Source organism: Schistocerca gregaria, chromosome 6, assembly GCF_023897955.1.
Source record: "Schistocerca gregaria isolate iqSchGreg1 chromosome 6, iqSchGreg1.2, whole genome shotgun sequence".
Lineage (NCBI taxonomy): Eukaryota > Metazoa > Arthropoda > Insecta > Orthoptera > Acrididae > Schistocerca > Schistocerca gregaria.
In genome coordinates, this window is record NC_064925.1 from 306,895,139 (window position 1) to 306,917,018 (window position 21,880).

Sequence of the window (21,880 nt, forward strand, 5' to 3'; positions counted from 1 at the left end):
GTCATTCCTGCTCCAAGTAAATGTGACAAACGTTATCCTGTGGAGGATGACACTGCAATACAAGAATATTGTCAGTTTATTATGATTTTTTTACTTCAGTTAGTGATATTAATACTCAATTCTACAAATGTTGTGCAAAGAAATTGTTGATGCAAGTGAGAACAACTTACTTATTTGTATTCTTTTTATTTTTTATAGTGCCTTGCTGGTGTTCTTCTATTCTACAATCAAAAAAGAGGCATGCAAACATCAGGACTACTGTTCCTATTCTGGTTACTCCTTGCAATTTGTGGTGCAGTACAGTACCGTGCACAGATAACATTAAGTTATGAAAACACAGTAAGTTTCAACACAAACAGGAAAGTGTATGTGGTATGAAGGTTGTTTGCTTACTGCTGAGACTCTGTCATGTACTTGACGCTGATAACTGTAATCTGGATGATGCCAGGCATCAACATTTGAATTAAGGAATAAATTATAAAAGCCTCTATGCTTATGTAGTTATGACACCAATTGGAGATGTTACTTGGAGTTTGTTACTGAATGGACACTAAATGCCCTACTGTGAAATCAAACATCATTGGTGGCTGGTTATCATGTGCTAATGTGCTACAGCAAACTGCAAATATCCCACTAAAATTACGCAATTTATCTTCAAATGCGAGTTGGAAATCCCACTAAAGTTATGCAATTTCTTTCTGAATGTGAACCGTAAAAGGTACTAAAATTATGCCACTTCTCTTTGGTGTGTGCTGGTTTGCAAATAAAAATGGACTAACATATGTATTGTAGTTCTGTCTCCATTATAACTAAAAATCAATGTTGAGTGCTGAAACAATAGTCAGCCGCACTATGGACGCCTCAGAGAAGGGACACAGCTATCTGTATTGACTATGCATGCTCTCATATGATGTCATCCCTTCCAACACTGTGAATGCTATGGTGCTCACAGCACCAGGTAAATATTTTTCTCTGAAAGTGCTTGCAACATATTGTGAAAGCATTGAATATGACAGATACTTGAGAAGTAATTGATGTAATGGCGCCTCAGCCATGTGTTCAAGTGCACCAACTGTCAGTATGCCCTCTTGGGTTTGTTTCCCACTGCTAGCATACTTTCTTTAAATTTTATTTTATTGTAAAATTTAAATACTGTATAGCTAAAAAATTCAATTTGAATAACATAAAATTAATATATATTAACGAAAATAATAAATTCAAACAATGAAAAATCAATGGTAGAATGTAACAATATTATGAAAAGGAAAGTTGCTACTCACCATATAACAGAGATGCTGAGTCACAGATAGGCACAACAGACAGACTGTCACAAATAAAGCTTTCAGCCAGTTATATTGCAGGGAAAATTCCCTACCTGAACAATTCAGAAAAGCTGGTTTTAGTGGAAAGGTGCGATATGGCACAGGCTCTGAAATGGTCATTGAAATGGAGGATGTCATGTTCGGCAGCATGCTCAGCGACGGGATGGTACACTTGTTTCTTGACCAAAGTTTGCTGGTGGCCATTCATGCAGACACACAGCTTGTTGGTTGACATGCCCACATAGAGGGCAGCACAGTGGTTGCAGGTTAGCTTGTGGATTACATCACTGGTTTCACAGATAGCCCTCCCTTTGATGGGATAGGTGACCTTTGTGGACGGACTGGGGTAGCTGGTGGTGGGAGAATGTCTGGGACAGCTCCTGCATCTAGGTCTATTACAGGGGTATAAGTCTTGAGGTTAAGCAGGTGTTGTATAGTGATGGACAAGTATATTGTGTAGGTTCAGTGTATGGTGGAATACCACTGTAGGAGGGGTGGGAAGGATAGAGGGCAGGAGGTTTCTCATTTAAAGGCAAGATGAGAGCCAGTCACCACACTGGCAGAGAATGTAAGTCAGTTGCTCCAGTCCTGGGTGGTACTGAGTTATGAGGGGAATGTTCCTCTGTGGCTGGACAGTGGGACTTTGGGAGGTGGTGGGAGACTGGAAAGATAAGGCATGGGAGGTTTTTTTCTGATAGATTGGGAGGATAATTACAGTCTGTGAATGCTTCAGTGAGACCCTCAGTATATTTTGAGAGGGGCTGCTTGACACTGCAGATGCGACAACCATTGGTGTTTAGGCTGTATGGAAGGGACTTTATGGTATGGAATGGGTGGCAGCTGTTGTAATGGAAGTATTTCTCATGGTCAGTAGGTTCAATATGGATGGAGGCACTGATGTAGCCACCTTTGAGGTGGAGGTCAACATCTGCAAAGCCGGTTTGTTGGGTTGAGTAGGACCACATGAAGCAAATGGGGCAGAAGCTGTTGAGGTTCTGGAGAAATGGGGATAGGGTGTCTTCAACCTCAATCCAGAGCACAAAGATGTCATCAATGAGTCTGAACCAGATGAGGGGTTTAGGATTCTTGGTGTTTAAGAAGGATTTGTCTAGATGGCCCGTGAGTAGATTGGTATAGGATGATGCCATGCAGGTGCCCATAGCCCTACCACCTTACCACTATTGAACGCTACCTTTCTCAATGCTCCATGGACTCCAAACCAACAACCTCCTTCCCAATCGCCTTGATCAACTCTATTCTCACCCACAATTACTTCTCCTTTGACGGCATTACATACAAAGAAATCTGCCAAACCTACGCAATATATTCATCCAACCCTTTACCTCATGCCTCATACCCCTGCAATAGACATAGATGCAAGACCTGTCCCTTAAATCCTCACCCATCCATCCGTTCCCTGTTCCAATTCCAGCAGTACACAGCCCCCATTCCACCATCACAACAAGTCTTTTTAATTCTCTCCTTTCCTACTAACTGCCAACTCCCCATCTCTTGCCAGCCCTCCATCTAACCTGCACCACTTCACTATCTGCCACCCCTACCCATCTATCCCTGCACCTCCCCGCCCCTGCCTTTTTCTTACCCCCATCCAGTTGCCACACCCATCATGCACTGGTGGTGCTGCTCTCAGTGTGGCTTCACTTGTCTGAGACTGCAGTCATGTGTATGTGTGTATGTTGCATTTGCATGAGTGTGTTTGTGTTTTTGTCTATTTTTGACGAAGGCCTTACTGGCTGAAAGCTTTATTTGTGACAGTCTGCTTGTTGTGCCTATCTGTGACTCAGCATCTCTGCTATATGGTGGGTAACATCTTTATTTCTCAAATATTATCAAAAATAATCAGTTATTGATAATATAATGTAAATGGGCAGATAAAAAAATCTACTCACCAAGTGGCAGCAGGGGAACACACACACACACACACACACACACACACACACACACACACACACACACACACACACACGCACACACGCACACACACAAAAGGATTTAACTTTCACAAGCTTTCGGAGCCAGTGGCCCCTTCTTTTGGTGGAAGAGTTGAAGGGGAAGGAAGAGATGGATGGATGGATATGGTGTTATGGGCACTCAACATGGTAGTCTTTAGTACCCGGGGAAGGAAGAGGGGTGAATGAAAAGGACTGGAGAGTTTTGAGGAAAGGGATACAGTTTAGAAAAGTCACCAGAACCCTGGGTCAGGGAGACTTACCAGACGGAATGAGAAGGAAAGACTGGTTATTGAGGACTGCACTGGATGAGATTTGAAACCCTGAGAGCTTAAAGGTGGAAGACAAGGTAATATTCAAGCCAGAGATTACTACTAAAACATTGTGCATGAGTTAATAAGAGTTAAAAGCTAAATTCATTGTATGTAACAGAAGTGAGAGGATGGACAGCAAAAAGTAGACAAGGCAGAAACTGAAAGATGTAGAAAACTGAAAAGGAGTGAAGAAAGGAGTAGTTACTATCAATAAAAGCTGAGATGGAAGGAATTAACATAAATTAAGGCCATGTGGGTGGCAAGAATGAAGAACATATTGTAGTGCTGTAGGTTCTGTACAGTTCAAGGAAAACTTGACTCTCATTTCACATAGGTAGGTACCCCACTCATACAATTATAGTTGGTGGTGACTTCAATCTACCTTCAATATGCTGGAAAAGTTATACGATTAAAGCCATTGGCAGGCATAAAATGTCATCCAAAATTGTACTGATTGCTTTCTCAGAAAATTATTTGGAACAATTGGTTCATGAGCTCACTTGAAGTGTAAATGGTTGCAAGAGCACACTTGACCCCTTAGCAACAAATGACCTTGGACAAATAGGGAGTATCATGATGAATACAGGGATTAGCGACCACAAGGCAGTGGCTACTAGGCTGAATACTGTAACACCCACAACCATAAAACAGAAACGCAAAGTACATCTATTTAAAAAAGCTGATAAAAAATGGTCTTAACTCCTTTTTAAGAGACAGTCTCCACTCCTTCCGATCTGACCACGTAAGCATAGAAAAGATGTGGAATGATTTCAAAGGGATAGTATTGATGGAAATTGAGAGATATATACCACATAAAATTAATAAGTGATTGTAATGATCTCCCATGGTACACAAAATGGGTCAGATTGCTGTTGCAGAAGTAATGAGGAAAGTATGCCAAGATGGAAGGAATTAACATAAATTAAGGCCATGTGGGTGGCAAGAATGAAGAACATATTGTAGTGCTGTAGGTTCTGTACAGTTCAAGGAAAACTTGACTCTCATTTCACATAGGTAGGTACCCCACTCATACAATTATAGTTGGTGGTGACTTCAATCTACCTTCAATATGCTGGAAAAGTTATACGATTAAAGCCATTGGCAGGCATAAAATGTCATCCAAAATTGTACTGATTGCTTTCTCAGAAAATTATTTGGAACAATTGGTTCATGAGCTCACTTGAAGTGTAAATGGTTGCAAGAGCACACTTGACCCCTTAGCAACAAATGACCTTGGACAAATAGGGAGTATCATGATGAATACAGGGATTAGCGACCACAAGGCAGTGGCTACTAGGCTGAATACTGTAACACCCACAACCATAAAACAGAAACGCAAAGTACATCTATTTAAAAAAGCTGATAAAAAATGGTCTTAACTCCTTTTTAAGAGACAGTCTCCACTCCTTCCGATCTGACCACGTAAGCATAGAAAAGATGTGGAATGATTTCAAAGGGATAGTATTGATGGAAATTGAGAGATATATACCACATAAAATTAATAAGTGATTGTAATGATCTCCCATGGTACACAAAATGGGTCAGATTGCTGTTGCAGAAGTAATGAGGAAAGTATGCCAAGATGGAAGGAATTAACATAAATTAAGGCCATGTGGGTGGCAAGAATGAAGAACATATTGTAGTGCTGTAGGTTCTGTACAGTTCAAGGAAAACTTGACTCTCATTTCACATAGGTAGGTACCCCACTCATACAATTATAGTTGGTGGTGACTTCAATCTACCTTCAATATGCTGGAAAAGTTATACGATTAAAGCCATTGGCAGGCATAAAATGTCATCCAAAATTGTACTGATTGCTTTCTCAGAAAATTATTTGGAACAATTGGTTCATGAGCTCACTTGAAGTGTAAATGGTTGCAAGAGCACACTTGACCCCTTAGCAACAAATGACCTTGGACAAATAGGGAGTATCATGATGAATACAGGGATTAGCGACCACAAGGCAGTGGCTACTAGGCTGAATACTGTAACACCCACAACCATAAAACAGAAACGCAAAGTACATCTATTTAAAAAAGCTGATAAAAAATGGTCTTAACTCCTTTTTAAGAGACAGTCTCCACTCCTTCCGATCTGACCACGTAAGCATAGAAAAGATGTGGAATGATTTCAAAGGGATAGTATTGATGGAAATTGAGAGATATATACCACATAAAATTAATAAGTGATTGTAATGATCTCCCATGGTACACAAAATGGGTCAGATTGCTGTTGCAGAAGTAATGAGGAAAGTATGCCAAATTAAAAGATCACAAGATCCCCAAGATTGGCAAAGTTTTACAGAAGTTTGAAATGTAGTGTGTGCTTCAATGCAAGATGCTTTTAATAATTTCCATAAAGAAACTCCATCTTGAAATCTGGCAGAAAACCCAAAGAGATTCTGCTCATATATAAAGCACGCGAGTGGCAAGACACCATCAATACCTTCACTGTGTGATAACAACGGTGAAATCACTGATGACAGTGCCACTAAAACATGTTTTTCAGAAACTCTTTCGCCAAAGAAAATGTAGTAAATGTTCCTGAGTTCCAGTCAAGAACAAGTACGAAAATGAGAAACATAGAAGTAGATATCCTCAGTGTAGCAAAGCAGCTTATATCACTTAATAAAGGCAAGGCCTCTGGTCCAGATTGTATACCAGTCAGGTTCCTGTCGGAGTATGCTGATGCAATAGCTACACATTTAGCAATTATATACAGGTGCTCACTCACAGAAAGGCCCGTACCTAAAGACTGGAAAATTGCTCAAGCCACACCACTACCCAAAAAGGGAAATAGGAATAATCCACTGAATTACACGCCCATATTAATATTGTAGATTGTAAATTTCAATTACATGAGAAGTCACACTAATCTAAAGACTGTAAACTTAACTAAATACTTTTGGATTACAATTACAAGTAACTTAAACTGGAATGATCACATTGATAATGTTGTGGGTACAGCAAGTCGAAGATGTGATTTATTGATAGAACATTTAGAAGGTGCAACAGATTTACTAAAGAGACTGCTTACACTATACTTGTCCACTCTATACTTGAGTATTGCTGTGCGGTGTGGGATCTGCATCAGGTGTGACTGATGGATGACATCAAAAAAGTTCAAAGAAGAGCATCTCATTTTGTAATCAGTGAGGTTGTGCCACACACACACACACACACACACACACACACACACACACACACACACACACACATGATATATGAATTGCAGTGGCAATCATTAAAACAAAGGTGTTTTTCATTGTGATGGGATCTTCTCGTGAAATTTCAATCACCAGTTTTCTCCTCTGATTGTGAAAACATCCTATTGGCACCCACCTACATAGGGAGAAATGACCATCATGATAAAATAAGAGAAATCAGGGCTCCCACAGCAAAATTTAAGTGCTTGTTTTTCCCACATGCCATTTGAGAAAGGAATGGTAGAGAGACAGCTTGAAGGTGGTTCATTGAAACCTCTGACATGCACTTTATAGTGAGTAGCAGAGTAACCACATAGATGTAGATGTAGCTTCCACCTTCAGAGTTCTGAGAAACTGATATCTGTGGCAAGAACCCATATTTTATACATATAAGTACAATATAAATTCTCCACAATTTCAGTGCAGTAATGTGTTCATTGTAAATAAGTGTGTGTGTGTGTGTAAGTACAATCTAACTTCTGCAACAGTTCAGTGCAGTAATGTGTTCATTGTAAATAACTATTTAGTAGTTGTATTACAGGTTTATTACGCTATAAATAAATAAAAACTTTTTTATTTTAAATTCAGTGCATTAGTATTTGTAAAATGACTCTTTCATGTAGCATTCATTAGAAAATGATGACCATGCCACTTGGGGCCTATGGAATGGTACATTAGCTTATTTGTTTGAGTTGTAAATATTTGTCATGTATTGTTGTTTTTCTGACATGTTCTACATCCTGGAGCACCTCCGCACTATGGATCAATTGGAATGAAAGTATATCTAATCTTGCACACCATGCTCTGCAACAGAATATTGTATGTTGCCTGTATACACCCTCTGCCTGTGCACATCCATCCTTAATGATAACTGTCTGGTAGTTATGCTGATGTAAAAGGCAGAACAATGTAATAGTTGGTATATGACCTAAGTTGTTTCACAGGTCGTTCTCCCTTTGATAGTGTATGTTTTGTTAATTACAGGGCTGTAATAGGTGGTGATAGGAGGGTCCATATGGCAAGTCTTGCACCAAGGATGTTCACAGGGATAGGAGCCATAGCGTAGGGAGATGAGTGCAGATGGAGCATTGGGTCTCACATCAATATTGCAGAGACTGGGAGGTTGATAAAAAGCTATTATAGATGTGATGAGCAAAATCTCAGACAGATGGATCTCATTTCATGGCATGATTTTAGGAAGTTAGTGAAAGTCTACGCCAGCTGTCTGACTCCACTACATACAGCATCTGCCACCAAGATCCCATCTCTGTGACTTAAACTGGCCTGCAGTCCCTCCCAAAAACCTCACACTCTCACACTGACTTACACCTCAATCCATACAATTTCTTACACACCAAAACCATGCACCCCACCTTTTTCCTTCATCCTAAGATCCACAAACCCAATCATCCTGGTCGTCCTATAGTTGTTGGCTTCAGACCACCGACTGAATGTACATCTGCCTTAGTTGATCAACACCTGCAACCCATAGTACAAAGACTTGCCTCCTATACTGAAGATACCAACAATTCCCTTGATTGTCTGAAATCTGTGCCCATACCACTCCCAACACACACTTTGCTTGTTAACATTGATGCCATCTCCCTCTGTATCAACATCCCCCATGTAGATGGGCTGTCTGCTTGTCAGTCAACACACACCTGATTCCAAACCTATGACATCCTTCATGCTGACCATTATACTTTTCACCAATTACTTTACCTTTGAGGGGCAGACATACAAACAGATCAGGGGTACAGCCATGGGAACCAGGATGGTTCCTTCCTATGCCAACCTTTTCATGAATCACTTGGAGGGGACTTTCCTGGGATCCATAAGTCTTCAGCCCTTGGTTAGGTTTAGATACATTGATGACATCTTTGCTGTATGAACTCATGGTGAGGCTGATCTGTTTAAATTCCTTGGATCTCTGAATATCTTCTCCCAATTAAAGTTCACATGGTCCTATTCCAAACCCATGCCTCTTTCTTTGATGTTGATCTCATTCTCATTAACGGCCATCTACACACTTCCATCCACGTCAAACCAACTAACACACAACAATACTTACATTTTGACAGTTTCCATCCTTTCCATGTCAAATGTCCCCTCCCATACAGCATTGGCATTTGAAGCATGCGTATTTGTTCGGATGCAGACTTTGCTGGACATAATTGTCCCAACAGCCTAGTCCAAAAGCAGATTTCCCAGGCCATCACATCCAATTGTGGCGATACCTGTAAGACACCGCTAGCCCACGCCTCTCGCGGTGTGCGTTTAACCCCATTTAAATGACGCGCCAAGCGGCTGTACGATTAATTAAATAATCGGCGTGCTAATCAGAGTTGAAATCTTTGGTCCAGAGGGACGTGAAGAGGCTGTGGTCCAGAGAGAGAGTAGAGTCAGTCGAGTCTTGTTCAGTCTTAAGAGTCAGTCGAGTCTTGTTCAGTCTTAAGAGTCAGTCGAGCTAGAAAGTGTCTTGTGAAACGATCATTCTGTGGACATCATTAGTGTGATGATTTCTTTTATATGTGTTGTGTTGTCTTCTTCGATGAGTAAAAAAAAAAAATATAGGTAAAATAAATTTTTGTGATGTCCATCAATAATAAGTTCATTCCAGTAAAAATAGAACCACTTCCCTTCACCTTTATTCACCCTTTTTTCTTTCTTTCCTTACAACACAAAAAAAAAAAAAAAATTACCACCACCCCCTTTTTTTTTTTTTTAATTCCGGACATCACACTGGCGACCGTTTACAGGACGCCAATCTTCGGATTTTACTGGAATGAACTTAACAAGGGCAAATTAAAGTAAAATCATACGTGTAGTAATATTTATTGTCTTGTACATTGGCTAAAAAACTGTAATTTTCTCTTTCATGCCCAATATGAAAACGAGAGCTAACGTTGTTTCAAGATTAACAAGATTTCTGCAAGCTTCAACGCAGCGCGGTGAGTAGTGCAAAAGCATTTGTTCTGCTATGCCATTGTCCAGCGTGCGCCTCCCGCCTATGCTAACTTTTATTCCCATTTCCCATGCCTTTCCCTAAACAAGAATCATACCCTTTGTCAATGGAATTTCTATTATTGTAACATTGAAATTCAACAGTAAGATATGCAGAAGTCATTGTTATGAGTCAATTCTGTTTGTTACGTCATGTCACCACTTTCAGATTAGCTACGCGAATACGGTTACAACCACAATAATAATTCAGACATTTTTGGAAATTCTATCAAGTAATAGTTATTACCGTCTAACTATTTAAATTTTATTTATCTTTTGTACTTTGCAAGCCATCGCCATTCTGGGTGTACTATTTGTATATTTCACGTTTGATAATTATTGGCAAAAATGGAACAACAGCAACAGCAAACTGATAACGGTGATGCTACTGTATCATCAGCATCCCCTTTCCTAGGCTTTTCCAGCCCAGAATCTATGGAATTTACTGCAGGTGTATCACATCAAATAATACTAAGTAACGAAAGTAATTCATCAGGTGACACACCCAATAATCCTGACCCTAAGGAAAACGATAGTAGACGTGTCCAACTAGGGATTTCCCACTCCGATCCTAATTTGCACAACTCTAGTGAAAGGAACAATGATCCAAACATTGATCCGAATCAGTACGGAATTTTAATACAACTTCTTACGCGAAGTATGGATAGCATCCTTAATGAAAGGTTTGATAAACTAGACACTAGATTTGATAAACAGGAGCAGAGTACAAAAGAATTAAACAGCAAAATCGATCAATTGTCTTCTGAGGTAACATCTACTCTGGAAAAACAGGCTAACCAAATCTCAGAACTTAATTAAAAAACGACACAATTGACCGAAAGTTTCAACGAATTGTCATGTCGTGTAAACACTCACGAAAATTCCTTTGTTAAATATCAAACAGTGACAAATTCCGAAATGCAGTCATGTAAAACCAAGTTCGATCAGGTCACGAACGCTCAGGCTCAGGTCAATGATCTAGTTCAGAATTTCGTGCAAAATCAAACCACCTCACAAAATAAAATTTCGATGGATATCAAAGGTATTACTCAACAAGTTAGCGTAGTATGCTTACAACAATTAGAAATGAAAGAAAAAATTGCCCATTTGGAGGAAAAAACAGAATCGCTTTCTTTAGAGCGTAACGCAAACATTGCAGAAAAATTAGTGCACGAATGTGGTATTTGCAACAAGCTCATTGAGCAAAGGGTAGAAACCGCTACAAAAGAGATTTTACACCAGGCCATGTCGCAGGTGCAAACCGAGACCAACACTTTAAAAAACCAAATTTCTCAGTTATTAACTCCCGATTCTAACGTAGTTACTGTTCCGCCTACAACCCCACTCACAACGAGTTCACCACCTAATTTCACTGTGCAGTTTGTTCCACAGTCTAACAGTGAATCACTTGCGAGCGAAAAACATCAAACAGAGCCGCTCTCAGTGATCGCACAAAACAGTAATTCTCAACCACCCTTGTGCCATGAAGTTTCACCAGGGAACAATAGTTCAGGCCCTATAGTGCCTGCCGGTATTGTTGACGGTAACATGATTAAACATGTCTATTTTCCAACGTTCAGTTCCGATGATACCCAAGCGGTGCACCCGATTGTTTTTATTAGGTCTTTTGACGGAATGTTTCCGCACAACTGGTCAGATGCGGAAAAGATTTTTTTTGTAAGTAATCTGTTGAGGGGGCGAGCATCCAGATGGGGAGCTGAAATAAAAAGGCAAAATTTAACTTTCAAGCAATTTGAAGAAGCTTTTCTGCAGGAATTCTGGTCAGAACATGAGCAAAAACAACTTCGACGTGAAGTTCACAATCCCGAACCATACAACCCTCGTAAAGAAACTTTGCGACAATATTTTGAAAGATACCTGGACAAAACACTTTATTGGTCAAAACCGGCCGATCTTGCCGATGTGATTAACACCTTAAAAAGTCATTTACCCCTGCATTACCGGACACAATTAATTGGTGTTCCGGAAACTAACATCAAGAAATTTCTAGATTATTTGAATGAAGTAGACCTTGTGTTTAGAGGAGATTCAGGGAACACTCCACATATTTATAATGCTAATTCCAACTCTCGCCAAAACAATTGCCATAATTTCAATCAAAATAACAACAGCGGTAACATGTGGAATGCAAACCCGCTTCCTCAAAATCAGGGGCAAAAATCACAACAGCCCAACTTCACACAATATTCGCAGCAATCTTGCGATCCCCGATTCCAAAATTCCAACAATTACAACAGTTTTGGTAATGGTCAATTTTACCGAAAAAGTAATAGTAATGGCAACAGACGCAATGGTAGTTTCAACAACAATCAGTACTCCAGAGGCAACAACAACCGTAACCGAAACAACAACAATCAAAACAAACGTCAGGATGGAAGATACAACCCTGGTTATTTTGAGAGAAATTCGCCATATCAGCAGAATAATTCAAATTGTCAAAATTCTAGAGTCAGTTATCCACCCCCGCAGTGGGGAAACCCGAACTATACACCACACAACTACAATTATATGTTTCCGAATGCACGACACTTTGTACCAACAAACAATGCTAATAATCAGGACTGCGGTAATCAAACTCCACCGAATACCAAACATGTCCATGAACAAAGGATAAATATTATTGAGGTAAGTGATGACCAAAATGCGTCGCCTAATAACGCGGCGGAAACATGAGCAGACCGGCGTAAGCGCCCAACCCCCGGTCGAGAACGTGAGCACGGGCGCAAATAATCTTGCAAATTGTTTTTTGAGATTCCAAGACGGACACACTATGGAACATGACCTTCTTGCCGAGAATAATAAGTCTAGTAATAACGACAAAGTAAAGGTAACGGTTCAGGCAACTGCTGTTTTATCGTTAGAGAAATCCATTGTAGAAGTGTTATTCGACACTGGAGCGTCAGCAAGCGTGATTTCTAGTTCCCTGTACTTGGATCTAGATAAAGGTTCTAAACTTCCGACGTTTCCAGTGCAGAACTGCCGAATCATCGGTGCCACTGGAAACAAATCAAAAAATGTCAAATTACAAGCTCTTCTAACTTTTGTTGTTTCCAACGTGCCTGTTCGTTATCATTTCCTTGTTGTGGATAATTTAACAGTGATAAACGGGTCAGACCGACACGTGTGTTCGAAATTGATGATTTGGTATTGCTCACAACCCATTTCAAATCTACGAGGCTAAAACGTTTGCTTAAGAAATGGCAATTAGTTTACTCAGGTCCATACCGGATCGCCGATATTCCTCACCCTGGATGTTATTTATTAGCATACCCTACAACACAGAAAGTTAAAGGACTTTACGCCCACCACCACTTAAAGCAGTATGTAAAGTAAGAGAAAGAGAAAGGATGTGCTAGTTACAGCTAAAATGTTAGTGTTAATTGTTAGTCAATGCAAAGAATCATAACGCATTAAACTATAGCAAATCTACGTTAAACATTACATGCAATCCAAGAACTATTTAATCTACGTTATATTTACTATGCTACGAATAATTTGACTACTAGCCAAGGACAACGAAGTTAGCGACCAAACTTACTCCTTAAACAGGCATTTTCTAGAACAGGAAACTATGTACAAGAAAAAAGATTTTATTATGTTAATAACTGTGATGAATTTGAGAGCCACCAGAATGCTATACTATACGCCAGCATGAGTGAATGATTCTGCTGAAATGAGTGTGAAAGAATGAATGTGAATTTTAGTTTATAAGGTGGTTTTTATGATGATGATGAGGATTTCGTTGTGTGTGAGCCAATGATGCCACCACGTAGTATTATTTGATGATTTGCGATTTATATTGAAGCTGTTCTATGAGAAGAAAGGTGAATATTAATTATATGAAGCTGTATGAATGAAAACGATACGTGTGTATGAATACTGATAGATGTTAATGAGGAATGATTCGCCGTGTAGGCAATAAAAAAGGAGAAAGAAAAACTTATTTGGTATGTGCCCTATTTAAAAAACCATTATCTCACGCTTGGCATAAAGAGTTTGTGTGCTCTCCATCGTAACAAACGTAAATTTTGTACATAGGTCATTGTGGAGGAAAAATGTTTATCAGCCACAGCGAAATAAATAATCTGCTTACGTAGCGAATAAAAATTGCTGTCGTTATAGAATCTCATTCTTTACACAGGCTAATTGTGTAGTACCATGCATGCAGGCTGCCTTCGTAAGATTCGTATTCTACATTTACGAAGGTCGTGTTTAATGGTTACGAACTTATGAACTCACTAACATTAACACTATTTAAAAAAAAAAAAATGTTTTTATCCTGTGAAGTAATTTAGGTGAAATCTAGCACTCATTACTTGATACTGTGAGGACATGGACATATGTATTTGTGTAAGTGGGATAGTATATAAGTTATGCAATTTTATGTCGTTCTGTCTGGACCAGAGTTAAGAAAATGCGGCTCTCATAAAACAAATGCTAGGATACGAAGTCTCCCGCTCTCTGCTCATGTTCTCGACCAGGAAACAAAAACTACACGACTACCGGTACGACGTACAATTCACGATTACAAGAAAACATATTTTAGTGTATGAGATTTTTCTTTCTCTTTCAGCAAAGTGGATAAGTTTTTGAAGATTTGTGTGTGAAGGAGTACGACGCAGCTGTCTTCGTGGACACAGCGATTTTCTTGTCTTTATGGAAACTAAAGCGCATTCATTTTCCTTTACCTACAGGAAATTCATATATTTATTTTACTACGTGATACTCACTAAAGTACACCTCTTATGGAAGGATCCTATAGTCATTTATTAGTACGTTTACTGACCGAATTTTTTTCAGGAATATAAACTACCGTGTCATTAAGCGCGTATTTACCTAAACATGACTGATTCAACGAGTGAATTAAACCATATACGGTACTCACATTGATTCTTGCAAAAATCTTTGACTGATTTACAGGAAGTGATTGACAATGATCATTGAATTTCTTTTTGCTTAAACAGCAATTCGGATCAACTTTAAAGGATGAAACTGAATACAACATGAATTGGCTTAAAGTCAGTGACACTTGCGCAATGGCAAAGTTTATGATGCATACGTTACGCAAACAGATACACTATTCGTCGCACACATGTGTGAAAACACTACTGTATTGATGAAGATTTTGTAAATATGAATATAACCCAATCCTTCTATCTTGATCCTACTCCCACCTCCTTGCCCACTGCTGGACGATGGATAGTGGGGTAGTGAGGTTTTTGCACTATTCTTTTGTATATTTTGTCCATTCATAATTTGCAGAACTTAGGGTCTCTCGTCGAGTTTTGCAGAATTCTTGATGGCAGATGCCATAGATTTCAATATTCTGTAAAGAAGGAGATAGTACTCCGTTAGTGCACATGCACAGCAAGAAATATATGGCACAACCTGAATTTCGTGTACATAAATATGTCATGTCATGTCTAATTGTAAAATTTTGTAAATGTAAACAACTAGCAATCTCAATATAAATCTGAATTTTGTAAAGTTTCACAGGACACGACTAGCAAAACATGTCTAATTGTAAGTTTTTGAGGATGTAAACAACTAGTATTCTCTATATAAATATGAATTTTGTGAGAGTTTCACAGGTCACGACTAGCAAAGTATTTCAATGGCTATGTAGCAACTTAGCTACGAAGAAGTTCATTTGTATTATGTATATTGAATTTCATGTCTATAGTAGGTAATCATTTTATGTATATGTACATGTCCATTTTTTCTATGTAATTTTGAACTTGCCTATTCAAAACTTAAATGTCCTCTTGTGAAGGCTACACACAAAACAGTCTTACTATGTGCACCTAATATAAAAGGAGAAAAGATGCAAAGTGTAATTTTGCTCAAAAGTGAAGTGTCTGTGAAAATGTGTTCTCAGAAGGAACAGGACGTCGAACCTCCCTTCTGAACAGTGTAAAAAAAAAATCAAATAGTGTTGATAAAGAGAAATCAACCAGTCAAGAGTAAAAATATGATAGAAAAGTGTTTTCCGTACAAAGTGATAAGTTTAATCTCAAATTCTACGATAAAGTGCAATGATGCGTATCACAGTGATCCCTACCTTGGAAAGTGCTTGGAAGTCTGCGTTGTACGGTCTTCGGATGCGGCTACCAGTACTGTCGCGTCCGTCGTAAGGGGTGGCGCCGCCAGACGTGTCACCGCCTATTATACCTCAACAGCGGACCCGAGCGCGAGGCTGTACGCAGTGCCGCGGTGCGTGGTGGATGGACCACTTTATCAAAATTACTGCACTCGTGCACGCACAGCCACTCTTAAACACCAACAATACTGACATGAACTTTGTTGTCATCGACAACTTAAAACCAAATTGTATGACCTTTTGTGTTCTTTTGTCGTAAGCAGATTCATTACCTATTGTCCTGATGTGCAAACTGTAAAGTAAACAAAGTTGTGGTGCTGTGACTTTTACTGTGCTTCGCACGACGCACCACACTGAACTGAGGCAAAGCATAGTGCTCACTGGTCAACACAATAAGAACTGTGAATACAGGGTAGCAGCTATTGTTTTAATAACAGGACTGCCAACGGTGCAGGCATCTCTCTAAAAAAAATGAATCATCCATTGATCAATTTCAAAGTGGCTATTTTGTAATGTGCAACAATTTATGTATATTTACTTAAACTTTGTACTTTAGGCTATAATTCTTTATATATGTATGTACTTGTCATATGTTTGAAAATGTTGTATAATGCTGGTGCAAACACTGCACAACCTTGTTCGTCAACTCAAATCTGGTACTGCCGCGAAGTTTTGAAAAACTTACGCACCAGTAGAGGGGGCCGTGTGGCGATACCTGTAAGACACCGCTAGCCCACGCCTCTCGCGGTGTGCGTTTAACCCCATTTAAATGACGCGCCAAGCGCGCGCCCAGCGGCTGTACGATTAATTAAATAATCGGCGTGCTAATCAGAGTTGAAATCTCTGGTCCAGAGGGACGTGAAGAGGCTGTGGTCCAGAGAGAGAGTAGAGTCAGTCGAGTCTTGTTCAGTCTTAAGAGTCAGTCGAGTCTTGTTCAGTCTTAAGAGTCAGTCGAGCTAGAAAGTGTCTTGTGAAACGATCATTCTGTGGACATCATTAGTGTGATGATTTCTTTTATATGTGTTGTGTTGTCTTCTTCGATGAGAAAAAAAATATAGGTAAAACAAAACACAAAAAACAAAAAATTACCTCCTTCCCTTTTTTTTTAATTCCGGACATCACACAATTCTGGTACTGCTGATCCTTTCAAAAAACAGCTTCAAAGAACACCACTTGTCACCCAGTATAATCCTGAGAACACCACTTGTCACCCAGTATAATCCCGGTGTTGACTGTATCAATCATTTACTTTGACAAGGCTATGACTTCATAAAATTAAGCCTGTAAATGAGATCCATTCTGTCAGAGATCTTGCCCACCACACCTAGAATAGCTTTTCATCACCCTCCCAATCTCTGCAATATCCTTGTCACATCCTATGCTGCTTCTCGCTGCCCTATGTCTCCTATCCCTGTGACCATCCCTCGTGCAAGACTTGCCCTATGCACCCTCCTACTACCGTTATTCCAGCCCTGTAACTGACAAAACATACACTATCAAAGGGAGAGCCACCTGTGAAATGACATATTCATATACCAGCTGTTACGTAAACACTGTTCAGCCTTTTACATTAGCATGACTACTACCCAGTTATCAGTCCAGATGAATGGGCATAGGCAGAGGGCATCTACTGGCATCACACAATATCCTGTTGCAGAGCATGCTGTGCAACATGATAGTCATGACCTCAGTGCATGTTTCACCACATGTTCCGTCTGGATTCTTCCCCAGACACCAGTTTCTAAGAACTCTGCAGGAGGGAACTAGCACTACAACATGTCCTTGGTCTTCACCAGCCACCTGGCCGATTTACATTAATTCCTTCTGTCTCAGCATTTATTCACAGTAACTACTCCTTTCTTCATTCCTTCTCTATTTGTCTGTTTTTTACCATCTCCCTCTCACCTCTGTTACATACAATGCACTTAGCTTTTCACTCTTTTAACTTGTGCACAATGTTTCATTAATAACCTCTGTTTTGAATATTACCCTGTCTTTCACCTTTAAGTTGTCAGGTTTTCAAATCTCATCCTGCGCAGTCCCCAACAATCAGTCTTTCCTTCTCATCTCATCTGCTAAGTCTCCTCTGACTCAGTGTTCTGTGTGACTTTTCTAAACTTTACCTCTTTCCTTAAAACTCTCCAATCCTTTTCCTTCATCTCTTCTCCTTCTCCTTCAACTCTTCCACCAGAAGAAGAAGCCACTAGAAGAAGCCACTGGCTCCAGAAGCTTTTGAGAGTTAAATCATTTTGTATGTGTGTGTTGCAATGCCACCACTTGGTGAGTAGACTTTTTATCTGTCTATTTATGTTACAACATTAATATATTCAGTTTAGTCAAGATTATTACTCTTGTAAGTCAGAAGGTTGTTGGTGGTAAAAAATGAAAATATTTTTATGAGGCATTCTAGTATGAACATGTTTTCTGTAGATGATCTGCTAAAGAGACCATTTTCCAATAAGTTTTTCAAGGAGAAAGTAAGACTGAAAGAGTTATGAAGCTTTACTCCAAATCTAAATCTGATAACAGGAGAGTGTGGAATTAGGCTTGCCAATTTTGATCAAATATGACTGTAGAAGTATGTATATACCACTTTTAGATTCCTTGAATATTTCACCTGAATGGGTAGTAGAAAAAGGTGAAATATTCTCTAAAGATTTACATGTAAAGTATGGAGGATTTTTGAGCAGCAATTAATGTTTTAGATCAGTAGCATAGTGGTAAAGGCACCTACTGGCAATTTGTCAGTACAGTTTGATTCCTGCTGCTACCATAATTCTTTTTTCATTTTCTCATATATAATGCAATGTTAAATGATTGATTATAAAATTTAATTACATCTAAAGAGAGCAATTTATATACATAAAAGAAGGGTAACAATGATCTTGCAATGCTTTCGGTAAACTAAAGAGGTTTTCTAATTTAAGATTCCGAAGTACTTGTAATGATTTGTAGATAAAAATGTGAAGAAGTTAGTGAGTTGATGAAGATCCCAGAGGCAGAGGCTGTCCTTCAGAGTACTTTGTGGAGCATTAGAATTTATTTTTATAACAAAATGTAGTTACTAGCCTTATGGAGAGACTCTTTAAGAAGGACAACTGTCACTTGGTAGAAAAGTACAATAATTTATTGAAAGCATTATTTTCCCATTAATAAGGATAAAATTCAGAAGGTAACTAAATTATTCTTGCAGTATTGGTAAAGATTCTGAAATCTTAAAGGAATTATTGAGTTTCTAATTGACATGAAGTAAAATATTGATAATGGTATTTTTTTAACCTGTAAGTAATAGGTGACTGTTGATGATAAAAATTTTATGAATATATCTTATCTATTTCTTCTATTCATAAACCATGTTCTTATTGCAAAGCTGAAATATTTTTAGCTATTGGAGTGCTGAAAAGTATGTTCAGAAGCTTGCATTTATCAAAATTGTCATTAATCTTATATTCTATATGTGACTCATTCCTATTACAGATTTTTTATCTATATCACTTGTAGATTAATGACAAAGTTCTGTGTGTTTATGAATAATGAATTCACCTTTTGTATACATTTACCAGTGTTAACTTTTTGTTCATTGTTTGCAGTTTGAACCAGCATTTTCATTCATTTCATACATGATATATTATCCACTAATACTGGTAATGTTAGCTCTGAGCTGCTTTGCTGATGCTGCCCCAAGATCTTCTGAATATGCTAATGTTGAGGTGAGTATAAAGGTAAACAGACAAACATTACAAGGTCTGCGAGTGAACCATTATTTCTTTTGAAAAAGTACATGTGGAAATCCATCATAAATAATTTTGAAACTTCCTGGCAGATTAAAACTGTGTGCCCGACCGAGACTCGGGATCCAAGTTCGAGTCTCGGTCGGGCACACAGTTTTAATTTGCCAGGAAGTTTCATATCAGCGCACACTCCGCTGCAGAGTGAAAATCTCATTCTGGATAAATAATTTTGTTTAATTTTTCTGCATAATCAGTATTACTTTCCAGGAAGTTATGGTATGAATGGACAGGTTAGTTCTCTCTCTCTCTCTCTCTCTCTCTCTGTCTCTCTCCTCTCTCTCTCTCTCTCTCTCTCTCTCCCTCTCTCTGTCTCCCCTTCCCCCAAACACCCCCCCCCCCCTCTCTCTTTTTAAATTGGAGCTCCCTTCTCACTCCTATCTGTTTGTAGAGGTTAATCTCAGAAACTACTGTAGAGATTTTGATCCAGTTTTGACTAATAGATAGACTGATTGATGAAGAAGGTTTGTGTATATAATTTCAAATATTTCATCCAAATTAGGTAAGCTATAATAAATTAAAGTCCACCACTACTGTGAAAACAACAACATCTCATTCTTGCAGTACAGGTGCCACAACTTCAGACAGCAGCAATGCTTGAGCAGACTCTGAATGTGGTCTGGTAGTCTAGCATGTATGTCAAAACCAACAGGTTGCAGGATCAGATCATGGACAGGCAATGGACTTTTCACTGTTTTTTAACTTATCATTCAGCTCTCAGTGATGTGGTCATCTGCCAAAAGTGAAATGTGCTTCACCTACCATGTCAGACTTTAGGTCTGGTTTTCCCATAACTGAATTTGGAATTGTGCTTGATAGTCTAGTGGTAAAGTATGAGTTCAATAAGCAAAAGGTTGTGCAATCAAATCTTAGTTCTGCAATGGATTTTTATTTATTTTTTTAATGTACCAGTTACCTGTCTAACCTGCACCTGCAGCACTTCACTGTCCAGCAGCCCCACCATACTATCCCTCCCTCTCCCTGCCCCAGCCTCCTCCTTACCCTCACCCAGTTGCCATTCCCATCATGCATTGGTGCTTCTGCTGGCAGTGTGGTTTCAGTTGCCTGAGATTGCAGTCCTGTGTGTGTTTCGTTTGTGTGAGTGTATGTATGTGTGTGTGTGTGTGTGTGTGTGTGTGTGTGTGTGTGTGTGTGTGTGTGTCCTTTTGTCTATTGTTGATGAAGGCCTTAATGACCAAAAGCTTTATTTGTGACAGTCTTTTAGTTGTGCCTATGTGCATCTGAGCATCTCCGCTATATGGTGAGCTGAAATATTGGTGTTTCTGCAAGATGAGTCAGTGGAATGTGTGGAGCCATTGTGCTCAACTGTGCAGACATTGTACAAAAGAAGTACAATGACGATGTACATGCTTAACAACTGAAAGTGGTATTGAAACAGGTTTTGAGCCATGTAGTTATCATCCTTGTCAGACAGTGAGCCACAACTCTATCTCCAATGAAATGTAGTAAAGGACAATTATTTCCAAGTAGTGGGTATTGAATATAATTATGTACATAGACGATTATCTGCAGTATAGAAAAAACGCAATTATGAATAGATTTTGCACATTTCAAGGATGTTAAATACAATTTATAGGATGTTCATGATAGTGACCTACCATGTTATGCCGATCAAATTGTGTATGACATAGATTTCAATGAGTTCAAGAAAGCAGAGGATGGTTGCATAACTTCAAACAGTGCTGCAGAATTGGAAGAACTGAGATAATGAAATTTTAAGCAAAGCATCAATTTGATGATGCACAGCAAACAGCAGAATCACCCTGAAAATTTGTAGATGAGATAAATAAACTTATCCCATTGTTGAGTAAGGAATTTAAATTCAACTCTGACCAACTGAGATTTGAAGAGGAAAATCCATAGTAAAGGAACCCTGGAAATCAGAGATACCAAGAGAGTTGTATAAAGATCAATTAACATAATCTTATACAATTATGCCAATGATTAATCTCGATTGTGAATTGGCTGGAAATCTATTTATTGTGCTACAAGAAATTGAAGGTGTTGTGGCCCCTGCAATTATTTCTTGTGTGCATGATCTTTCAAGGGCAGTATGCAATGTTTATGTCACAGCAAGCAAGAATGGGAAAATGGGTGTAAGAGAACTACAACTAGGGTATGAGCACAGCTTCTGGC

At 39.0% G+C, this 21,880-nt stretch overlaps 1 protein-coding gene across 1 annotated transcript in view; it reads left to right on the forward strand.

The window, feature by feature from the left end:
• Nucleotides 1-21,880, forward strand: part of LOC126277930 (multidrug resistance-associated protein 1-like) — a 333,662-nt gene that overhangs the window by 59,637 nt on the left and 252,145 nt on the right. Inside the window, exons 5-6 of the mRNA XM_049977507.1 lie at nucleotides 199-339; nucleotides 19,526-19,645. Coding sequence (XP_049833464.1) covers nucleotides 199-339; nucleotides 19,526-19,645 — 261 coding nt within the window. The remainder of the gene's footprint in view (nucleotides 1-198; nucleotides 340-19,525; nucleotides 19,646-21,880) is intronic.